This window comes from Eutrema salsugineum, unplaced genomic scaffold (assembly GCF_000478725.1).
Source record: "Eutrema salsugineum unplaced genomic scaffold, Eutsalg1_0 scaffold_32, whole genome shotgun sequence".
Classification (NCBI taxonomy): domain Eukaryota; kingdom Viridiplantae; phylum Streptophyta; class Magnoliopsida; order Brassicales; family Brassicaceae; genus Eutrema; species Eutrema salsugineum.
In genome coordinates this window covers 8,923-21,004 of record NW_006256742.1, presented here as the reverse complement: position 1 = coordinate 21,004, position 12,082 = coordinate 8,923, and the positions used below count along the sequence as shown (strand labels likewise).

Genomic DNA, 12,082 nt, shown 5'->3' with positions numbered 1-12,082 from the left:
GTTGCTAGATAACCGCAATTGGTGTCCTTATACTCAACAAAAACAACAACTAGTCAAAAGTACCACCGAATATTAATGATAATAAAATGCTAGACTATGTAACTCGATACTTAAATGAAGCTAAATAACTTTTTATAGGGGTTTCAAATTTTAGTTTGCAACGAACAAGAATTAACGGTCTTAAAAACTAGCAAGGCAACAGATTCTTTTCTTTTCTTTTTTTTGACTATTGAATACGAAAGCAATTAAAATTTTCTAGGGTTTTTGGTTTTATGAATCAAAATAAACTAAATGAGTATGAATCAAATGAAAGAGTACAAGGGATAGAAAACCAAAGGCAAGAACCTTTGGCTCTGATACCAAAATGATATAAGACTCGGGTGAGACTTATATGATTGTGGAATCGAGGGCTTGGTGGGATCAACACGCTGGCTTTGTCGCTCTCTCGTGTAGATCAGTGGATGAGGATGGTAAGACAAGGCTTGCTTCCACAAGACTGGAATCGAGATGGGATCTGTCAAGCTGGCTTTAACGCTCTCTCTTGAGGGATCAGTTAGGTGTTTTGAAGTGGATCGAAGGCACCACAGAGATGATGGAGGATCTTTGATACTGCGGCTTGTCTCTTGGTGAATCTCACACGCAAGAACACAAATAAAGTCTCTCAAGCACAAGCTAAGAGGAAAACAGCGTTATTTTATTGATGTCGGGGAAAAAAAGGTTAAAGTACAAGAACTGCATGTGGGACTTTATAAACAGTCCGTCAGCTTTGAACCTTCTAGGGTTCGACTCAATGAATAAAAAAGACACTAAGGACTCAAAACAACAGGACTTGTAAAAATAAATAAAGCAAAATGGCAAAGCGTCTCATTTGGAAACAAAAATGGAAAATTCACTTAAAAATAAAAAGGAAAAGAAACTAATTGTGTGCAACCTTTTCTGGACTTGTTCCGTGCACCTCTGATGCTCTCTAGTGTGTTAAACACCACTAGGATACTCCCATGTTACCTGCACAAATCGTATAAATGGAAAATACCTGGTTACAGCCGGTCGTGGGCTTGCTGGTTACGTCGTTGAGTAGCTCGTTAGTCTTGAGGTTTTCTTCGTTAGTCGTGATGTTTTCTTCGTCTAGAGTTCTGCTAACGTTGTGTCCTGCGAGTTCTTCAAGTTTCTTCATGCGTCCCACTTCATGTTCCTCTTCTTGTCTCATTTGCTCGCTATCGGCTCCGAGTCTTGAAACGGTTGTATCTTGAGGGTCCAATGCGGTCTCTTCGAGATTCTTGGTGTTCCGTGCTCCATTTCCTGCCAAGTAAACATGTATACCTGGTTCTGGTTGGGGCTGGTTCTCTTTGAGGCTCAAACGCGCGAAACCCTCCATTATGTCTAAATCGGGTCCTTTGGGGCTGTCTCGCATGTATTGCTCTTGAATCTCGGTTTTGAATGCATCTCCAAGTTCCATGGTACATAGTAATGATTCCACGGCCAAGTTGAACCCTTCTCTAAGCCTCTTTGCTTTGGAACGGGTCATTGGTGCTTCTTTGAGCTCGGGAACGATCTTTGGGTCTGGTGATGGTTCGATGGCCTCATCAGCGTAGCTATAGTGCTTCTGTGGAATAAGGGCCTTAATGTTTTCTACATTTTATATATGCATTCTTTTTGGAGTGTTTATAAGTGTTTTTGGAGGTAATGAAGGTAGGGGATACTCAGTCAAGCTTTGAAATGGACTTATATATGTAGTAAGAAGTTGAAGAAAGAAAGGATGGCATGGACATGCATCCTTCGATCACCCTTGGTCGAGGCCATCCTTGAACTAGGCTTAGTCGAGGCTGGCCTTGATTCCTTCCCTGAAGAAGAATTCCTTGACCAGTCTTGAACGAGGCCAGCTAAAACTTCCTCGACTTACCTCCCTGAACCAAACTTGTTTGAGGAAACCTTCCTGAAGATCCATCAAGCATCTACCTGTATCTCTCGATCACTTTTGGTCAAAGTTGACTGTTTATGCCCAAACTGGGTCTGTACCTCACGCTCCATGTTCGGGGTTGAAGCCTTTTTGGAGCAAGCCGCTATACCGAACACTCATGCTGGCCATAAAGTGTCTGATGGTAGCCTCCAAAGTTAAGATCCGACCGGGTTAATACCCGGTTTGTTCTGGGATAATCTGGTTCGATGCAAACCATTATATAAACCTTTAGACCTAATTTTATGGATCATCTTGTTTTTTCTTTAAAAACACTTCCTTTTGGAGAAACACGATATTTCTAAGTTTGAATCGAGTTTTATTGTTTATTTCAACTCAATCTTTTTTTTCTTCTTATCATTAATCATGTCTCTCACTCTTATCTTCATTGATTTTATGGGTTTAAGCAGAGTAGTCTTCTTAAAATTCATAGGTATGGTAGATTAAGGTTTATTTTGGTTGATCTATAATGCTTAGGACTATATTTTTTTCCCCTTTCTTAATTGATGATCCTAATGCTAGATCTCCCCTGGTTAGTTTGATCTAAACCTTAGGGAATTTCATGTACCAACAATATTTGATGAAATTCCCCCAAATAGTCATATAATTTTTTTTTTCACATGAGAATGCTTGTTAAATGGATTAAATTGTTAATAGAATTTGTTTGTAATGCTTGTTAATGTCTTTTTCACAAATGTTCTAGACCTAAGAAAAATTGCTTGTTCTAGACCTAAGAATAATACCCCAAGTCAATAATCACATCCAAGGACTTTTTTTTATCAGCCTTTTTCTTTGTCATTGTCTAATCTTATTTTAGAATTGCTTTAAGTTATTAGTCTTGTTTTTCTTGTTTAAGTTTGAATCATTTAACTTATACTTTAAAAACAAAAACCAATCTTGTTTAGCTTGAATTAGAGAGGCTCTTATATTCTGATTTAATAGACTTCTCCCAATTGGATTGACAACTTTAATACTACAATGACATGAGCTTATTAAGGGATTGATCTAACAAAAACTTCTAAATCAAATTGTAACTTTGTACAGATTTATTACTATATGATATTTCTGATGGAAAATATGTTTTTTACAAAAAAAAAACTGATAATTGGGGATTATCTTCTGATGGAAGAGTCTCATTCGCGAAACCGAATCATTAACTATAGGGGACTATCGTAATATTGGTCTTTTTATAGCAAAATAAGAAATGAGTTTATGACGAACTATCTTTCCAATAGCATGGACGCTACTCGACGACGTTTGTGTTTACGTTCCATCCATAATTGGTAGATGGAATTCTGAAAAACAAAATAAAAGATGAAGACACATATTTTACTATCCTGTGAAATTGTGTTATTGTATGAGTATTTTATATGCAATTAATGTACTACTCTTGTGTGCAATTAATGTACTACTTTTGTGAAGGTGTAAATGGTGTGACTTCTATGAGGTTTTTATATGCAATATATTTCCAACCGCTAAAAAAAATGAAAAGTAGGTGGTCTCGAGTTTCTAGATGACTAGAACAGAGTATATAAACAAAATATATATTTGAATCCAAATTAACTATTGGAGAAATTGTGGGAAAATATTTTTAATCGCCAACCATGAAAAAAAACATATTTTGGGCAACCATGTTCCTAAAATGTTAGTTTTCTATTAAATTTGAGAAATAGAAATGCTAGTCATGGAAAAAATCATCTTCAATCAAAATTGTCAGTTAAATTTTGTGATTCGGATTTTAAGTTATGGTTTTGGGGAGTCGAGACCTTAGTGGTTTAAGTAAAATCTGTTTTATAACTCGACTTGGACTCAGCAAGATGGATGGTCCTTGGTCAGATCTGTCAAATTGGCCGGTCTGGTTTTTAAAACCTTGCTTCTTTTTTGCTAAAACCTTGCTTCTTTTTTGCTAAAACCTTGCTTCATTCTATCAACCTTATAACACAACCACATTTCAATAATTAAAACTCTCGACAATTGATTAGTACAAGGAATTATTTACTTTTTAAACTTCTTAAAAGATTCTAACCATTAACCGAAAAGTTGAAGGCAAGAAACACAAAAACAAAAAGTATTGTAGTGTGGCATCTATTTTTTTTGTTGTAGCTAAAAGCATTAAAAAATAGAATAAAGGATTAAAATCACGAGGGCAACTGAATGTTAAGCCTCCTTAACCAAACAGAGTGAAGTATCATGTGGATAACATCAAACGGTTGAGCAGGACGGTTCACCACAAAATGCCTTTTAACCTTCATAACATTTTTGTACATCCGTAGATACTTATCATGTGGGATCTTTTGTAAAATCCTCTTGATTTCAGATATTTTGTCGATCGGGATTTCAACCGAAAACTTGCTCCAATCAAGCACATCACTGAATGGAAGCGAGTAGTTATTGGATATCACAACAGGGACGCAACCTGAGTATATGGCTTCGACCTCTCTTGGGCTAGCAACTTCGTAGCCACTAGGACAAAGACAAAACTTGCTATGACCAATCAATTCATGATAGTTTTGTCCTTTTGTGAGGCCATCGTACACTTGAATGTCTCTATCATTACCCTTCCAGTGATTGAACAAGACTTCCCTTATATATCCATGAGCTCTTCCTGCGAAGAACGCCAAGATCGTCCTATTTTCAGGGGGTTGGCCCATGAACGGTGGTTTTAGCTTCCCTTTAGGAATGTTAATCTCTGGTATAGAGAAATCGATGTTTGGTCTGAAACCTTCCGATGTGTTGGCATTGCATAGCCCTCTTATGAAATCCTTAAAAAACTCTGGTTTACTGTCCGACACTTCAGGAGCCTAAAATCATTATTGAAATCATGTTAAATAAATCACACCAAGTAAAACTAAATTGAAGAGCAAATTAACCGGTTTGGTTTCATTTTTTTTTTTATATATGTTGGAACAGGTTGTAACTGAAACCAAACAGCCGACTAAAACCTAACTTTCTTTGGAAACTCCTTCAAATATTTTCTAAAAAACCATAACCATATCTAACGTAACAAAGTGATACATTCGGTTTTTGGTTTATATGCTTCAAAATTCAAAATTTCAAATCAAATACTGATTTGACCACCCTAGATGAAATCCTCAAATGCTATAAAGAAGTTGTGTATAGGAAAACATGTACCCAATCATGGCAAGAGACCATAAAATGGTCAGCGCCATTGCTTTGGTTCCAAAAAGGATACTTGCGAGCCACGACGTCTACGTAGTCATTAAAGATCCGGTGAAGACGGTCCCGGTTGAAATCGGCTGATGAGGTGATGGGTTTGTAGACATAGTGGACAATGTTGGCAACGGAGAAGGGCAAGAAGAAGGCATGAGCTTCTTCAGGCTGGCCAGCACTAAACCGTCCGCCCATTACATTTCCTAGCTCGTCGATGAACTGTCCCTCAATACCGTAGATATCATTCACCGGTCCATCATGAACCAGTGGCTGCTCTCCTTCTTTATACGACCATACTTTAAATCTTTTCATCATTTCTGTGTGACTCCTGTTTTTTTTTTTTTTTTAACACATTATTTCGTAGAGTTAGTTACAAAGTTTAAACAATAAACTAAAGAAAAAGTAAACAATTTTTTACGATCCAAAAAATAGATATTCTAAATTTTGTGTAGATTATTAATAAAATATGATTACTTATCTTAACTTTTATACCCAAAATAAAAGAGTACGTCTTAATTATTTTACAAAATGTAATCTTCAGTTTAATATGAGTGAGTAGTTTAATTGACCCAGACAAAAGAGTAACTTTTCGGTGAACGAGTGAGTCAAAATGTCAATTTATCTCAGTTGACCGAAAGTAAAAGAATTTCAATCAAAGCAAATGAATTTCAGTTGGCCAAAAAGTACATCTCGATCTCTATGTAACTTATGTATAAAGCAATTGACTTCTACTAATTAAAATAAGGAAAAAATTGGAAGAATGGAAGTCCAATCAAATTTGGCATATTGGCAGTTATTTACTAATTAGTCCGTGTGAGTTCTGTAACATCAGTGACACTGACAACACTCAATTATAGAAGTGGGTACGGTGGAGAGTTTGGTCAAAAAACTTCAAGTTAGGCACAAATCCTATGATATTTTAACTCTGGTTCATGCATAGAGGACAAAAAACTGAAATTAAAATTGAAATAAGAGTGTTTGGATGGGAAAAATAGATATTGTTTGAGAAAACCAATTAAATCTAGAAAATATAACCGTAAAAAATGTTTTGTTCTAAAAATAAGATTATGGAAAATTTGACGTATACTACAAAATTAGGTTTAAGAAAGTTTTTAAAAAAAAAAATTAGAACGAGTTACAAAACCATCAATAATGATTCCATTCTGCAATTCTGTAAACCCATCATAAATTAAAAAAATTCATAGTGTAATAATAAGAAGTAATATAATAAATTATAAAAGGGAATTCTTCAAAAATAAAAATTGTAATTTCTAATTTAAATTAGTGGGTTTTTTAATTAAAAGAAAAATACTCCTGCCATTTCAAAAAGAATGATGTTTTAGTTTTTCTTTTTCTGCATAAAGAAATATTTTTTGCACCTATTACTAAATAATGATTAATATTTTTAATTTTTAAGAATTATTAATTAGATTTATTGAATTACTAGTGCGTAAAGTAATATTTATAATATATTTCACAAAATAGAGGTATTAAAAAATTATTTTACTTCTTATTATGCACTAAACAATACTTCCTCTGTTTCAAAATAGAAGTCGTTTAAGATTTGTTTACAAATATTAAAAAATAGTTTAATTTTCTATTTTCTATTTTATTTTTTGTTAGTATATTGTTTATTATGTTTATACTAATTAATTAGCTGTAAAAATATAGATAAAAGTGAGATTTTTTAAAAACATTTGCATTGGAAATTGAGAACGATTTATATTTTGAAACAAAGAATTAATCTCAAAAACAGCTTATATTTTGAAACAGATTGAGTATTTTCTTTCTAAATAACACATTAGGTGAACAACAAGTATATTTTGTTTTTTATTTTTTTTGCATTGAAAACATAAAATAACACAAGAAAGGAAGACGTATATGTAAAAACTCTATAAAACTCTTTTATCAGTTTAAAATAGAGGGAGTATACTTTAATGATTGCGTTTCTTTAGTAACTTAACTGATAAAAGGCAAATGAGTTTCTGTAGATCTGGCCAGTGGGAATGTAAGTAACGTCTTCGTTGGACGTGTAATTCTTAAACTTGACGGCTCTTCTGATTGCAGTCCTTGCTTTCCTCAACTCTTCTTCTCTTTTCTCAAGGTTGCTCCTTTTCTGCCGACAGTTCATTTAATTTGTTTATTATATTATTAATTATAATTATAACTCTTACTTTATTTTTACTACAAACCTACGACAGCTTTTCTATATATAGAATAAAAAATATATATGGACTTCGATCACACAAAAAAAGAAAAATAAATTTTTATGACGTTTCAAATTTTGAAGATACTATTACAATATCTATATGACTATATCCATCGAGTGCTAATAGAAGCTGCTGTTGACAAATGTAAATAAAAGAGTACTAATATAGCATCTGTCTAACTCTAATAATAATATAACAAATGCATGTATACTATGATATATGTTAGCAGAATATCGGAATTCATGTACTGTTTTGAAAATTTTAAATATCAGTTGAGATTTGCTATGATCAGATGGTTTAAATCATAGCATGTATATATTAGATAATTAGTACAGATCTGTACTCAAATATTAATTAGAGGGAAATTTATGCGAGAGATACTTACCGTTATGGGAATAGGAGGAGAGTATAACGAAGAAGAAGGAGATGAAGATTGTAAAGCATTTGTGTGATGAAAAGGAGGAGATAGAGCAATTGAAAAAAAATGTTGAGGTGGAGATCCAGTATTAGGGAAAGAAGAAAAGACGAGGAAGAGAAGAAGAAGCACTAATGGAAACCGTAACAAACAATAAGTCTTTGAAGAATCGTTTGGCATGTTTTTGATTTTGCTAAATGCTTCTCTTGTCCACTTTCATTTGGCTTCTTAAACCTTTTATATACGACGTCCAGCAGTTATGTTTGACTTTGGCAAATTTTATCACCAAAAAAAATATTCTTATACTAACAAAACGGTGTAAGAAGTCACCTTAGACGTAGCGTCGGTCCTAAGTATCTAAAGGCTTAAAGTGACGAGGACATCCAACCAGACCGCTTGATAGTTGCTTTGATTAGATTTTGTGTCTTATGCTTGCATTTTCATAGTTTTATTTGGTATTCATGCATGTTTAGAGGTTAATGTATACGTACGTCCTAAAGTGTCTTGGAGTATTTTGGAATGTTTTTAGGTGTTTTTGGAGGATTTGGAGGCAATGTGGAGCTTGAAGATGATCTTAAACCTGATGGAGCTTATTAGAAATAATGGAGATGACTTAGAATAAAAAAGAGTCTTGGTTAGATTGATGGACAGCGCATGATCCGCCAAATGGCCGGCCAAACGATCAAATGGCCTGGGGCTACTAAAATTCTTTCCAAATTAAAGAACAGTGATGTATGATATATCTCCTAATTTCTACTGCAATAGAACAGTGATGATATTGTAATATAAAGGATTTGAAATCCAGAGGACCAATGTTACTCTAAGACTCTAAAAGGACTGAATTAAAGCTAAGACGAAAGATGGTTGGTTTGTAACTTTAACGACAAGTAAAAGCAAGCTAAAGACGATTTAAATTCAAATTAAAATAAGCATTAGATCAAAGTAATTCGCAGGAGTTTCAGAGATGAGAATCAAATGACTATTCATGGCACAACTTAAATGCAGGTCTCGAACTCAAACATAAAAGCTTATTGATCCACTGTCGTGATCTCGATAACTTTATCTAACAACCTAAATTCTAAAATGTCGTTTGAACCTAGAAAATTGCAGACAAGCATTAACAAGCAGGTTTGATCTGTTCACGATTTGCCTTAACTTCAACCGTCGTTGGCTAAGGACAAATCGGTCACCAGTGTTTGTTCTAGCAACTTATTACACTTTTGATGAATAGATTAACCTAAGATCGAAAATTGAATGGCCTGTTCAACCTAAGCGTTAAGTCTAATAGTGGGGAAGACAATCGATTTTAAGCCTTATTTGCATCTAATTCTCTAACTCATGAAATCCTTTGAAAACCTCAATCTAGCTAAGAGATCTACTCAGACATGGAGGAAAGAAACACAGCAACAGATGAAAAAGAATTCATGAAATAAAATCGCAGAAGTAATAATAGGGTTCAGAATTCTTCTCAAAGTGTAGCAGATTTCATCTCCCCAAAAGCTTACAAGTAAAAACTCTCAAGTCCAGAAAATTGTAAAAAGAAAGCGTAGAAGAAAAGATAGGTAGCTCTGGACTCTTTTATTTGTTTCACGCGATTTGGAATTAGGTAAAGTTGTTTTCCTTATTTTTCTCCCGGTTGGAGCAGGTGCTCCACAGAAGGTCGAAATCGAGAGCAGGTGCTCCATAGAAGGCTTCTCCAATTACGTATGAAAATTGCTCCTTTTTGCTCAGCTTCATCTCTTTTTGCTCTAATGCCTTTCAGACCATCCAATCCTCAGCTAAAGCCTCCTAGTCACATGAAACAACCTGAAAAAAGACTCCTAAAATGATTAGTAAACACAGGTTAGAATGAGTCAAAATAGCCACTTATCAACTCTCCTGGACTTAGACTTTTGTTTGTCCTCAAACAAACTCAAATCTAGTTCTAGAAAAATTGATTAAACAATGGTGGGAACTCGCAAAAACTCAGAAGACCGTAAATTTGACCATAGCATGCGGACGACCTGTTGCATCATCAATCCAAATCGAACCTCCATGTACTTCTCCGCAAACATTGCAGTTTCCCAGATTAGATCCATAATTTCATGACATTATCCATATCCCATCATCGCTGGGTCTCACTGATGAAGCCAATGCCAAGGGGCTTTCTAGACTCATTCCCATACTATACCATGACAAACTGACCAAACACACAAAGGTACTCTTCCTCTCCCCCTGGACTTATTCATTTGCAGGCGTTTTTTTTTCTTTTTCATCAAGGTTGTAGGTGAATAATGGGGTCCCTGTAAACTTTCCTACCCCTCACTTACAATCCTGTGTGATAGGAAATTTTCCTACCCCTTTACTTTGAAAGAAAATCATCTCATCTTTTCAGCTTTAGTTAACGCTTAGAATAAGGGAGAGGAGTACCAATCTTTTCATCACACAGGTCCTTGTTTGTCAGGTATGAATGAGGAGTCAAGCCCTGTGAACATTGGTCACATCGATGAGGTAAAAAGAAGAGCTCAGAAATTAACTCAGGTCAATGGATTTTGTCATAAACATGGACGCCTCTAGTCCGCTGGTCAGTCCTTGGATTTTCCATTAGTCGGATCAGACTGATTCTGCAGCAATGGTCACTAAAAAGAACATGGTCAAAATTCACAAATGGTCTAAACTCATCACAGATTTGGTCCTAGTTCCCACAAGTTTTGATTCATATAACCGACTGACTCAAAAACAAAATGACTCAAAGAAACAAACTAAAAGAATGAAAGTAAATGAATGAAGTACAAGAGACACGATCCTCCCCCGGACTTACTTCACACCGTCTCTGGTGTGAAAATAATCTAGAGAAGTGCCCAGAAAACATACCTGGTTCGCACATGTAGAGCACCCTGGCGGAGCAGGTGCTCTGAAACAGAGTTGGGTGCTCCCTCGTCATTTGTTCGTCTGGAGCAAGTGCTGGAGTAGGTGCTCTGGTTTCCCTTGGGTTGCTCCCTCGTCAATTTTTCGTTTGGAGCACCCTGTGGAGCACCCTGTGGAGCAGGTGCTCCGACAGAGGGGAGGATGCTCCTTTGTCATTTTTTTACGCTGTGAGCAACCAACCCAGCAAATGGAGCAGGTGCTCCGGTTGGGTGCTCTTCTTTCTTCTTCATCACATCTTCCCTTCCACGATGAACAACTTCCTACCTGTGTTTTTTATTTGAAAACAAAGAACCTAAAAACAAAGTTAGTAGCTAAGAAATAAAAGACACAAAGTTAGAGACTCTTACCGGTGGGTTGCCTTCCACCAAGTGCTTGTTTTAAGTCACTAGCTTGACTTGGAAAGCCATTTAGGCTTGAGGACGATCGCTTAAGGTGAGTGATTCACCTTCTGCGACATTTGGACCAGCAAGATACGACTTCAATCTCTGTCCATTAATAACGAACTCACCTCCTTTAGTGTCCAGCAACACTACAGCACCATATGGTCGAACCTCTTTGATGATAAATGGTCCAGACCACCTTGATCTCAGCTTTCCAGGAAAAAGTTTCAATCGAGAATTAAACAGCAGCACCTGATCGTTTAGTGCAAAACTCCTATTGAGGATCCTCTTGTCATGGAAAGCTTTGGTTTTCTCTTTGTAGATTTTCGAGTTCTCATAGGCCGGATGCCTAATTTCCTCCAGCTCGTGCAGCTGCATCACTCTCCTCTCATGAGCACTTCTAGCATCGAAATTCAGCAACTTCACTGCCCAAGCAGCTTTGTACTCGAGTTCCACTGGGAGATGACAAGCTTTTCCATACACCAAGTGCAATGGTGTAGTCCCCAAAGGTGTCTTGTAAGCTGTCCTATACGCCCAAAGAGCATCATCAAGCTTCACTGTCCAATCCTTCCTTGTGGTGCTTACAGTCTTCTGCAGAATGTTTTGATCTCCCTGTTGAAAATCTCGACCTGGCCACTTGTCTGAGGATGGTATGGGAACGCCACCTTGTGCTTAACACCATTCTTCTTCAACAAGTTCTCAAAACTTTGTTGATGAAGTGAGAACCTCCATCGCTAATCACCACTCGAGGCACACTAAACCTTGGGAATATGACAGATTTGAACATCTTCAGAACCACCTTTTCGTCATTTGTAGGGCTAGCCAGAGCTTCGACCCACTTTGACACATAGTCAACTGCCACCAGAATATACTCATTGCCATAAGATGATGGAAATGGCCCAATGAAGTCGATATCCCACACATCAAAAATCTCCACTTCCAGGATGAAGTTCTGAGGCATCTCGTTTCTCCTGCTTATGTTCCTTTGCCTCTGGCAGGTGTCACATCTGGAGATAAACTCTGTGCATCTCAGAACATAGTGGGC

The 12,082-nt window shown here is 36.2% G+C and overlaps 1 protein-coding gene across 1 annotated transcript; it reads right to left on the bottom strand.

Annotated features, from left to right (window-relative positions):
* Positions 1-4,092: 4,092 nt before the first annotated feature.
* On the bottom strand, positions 4,093-7,952 carry LOC18014224 (probable glycosyltransferase At3g42180). The gene is made up of 4 exons (XM_006396118.2): positions 7,721-7,952; positions 7,090-7,241; positions 5,087-5,453; positions 4,093-4,755 (listed from the first exon to the last, which is right to left on the bottom strand). The coding sequence occupies exons 1-4, from the start codon at positions 7,928-7,930 to the stop codon at positions 4,093-4,095; spliced, it is 1,392 nt and encodes a 463-aa protein (XP_006396181.1). The 5' UTR covers positions 7,931-7,952.
* Between the last annotated feature and the right edge of the window lie 4,130 nt (positions 7,953-12,082).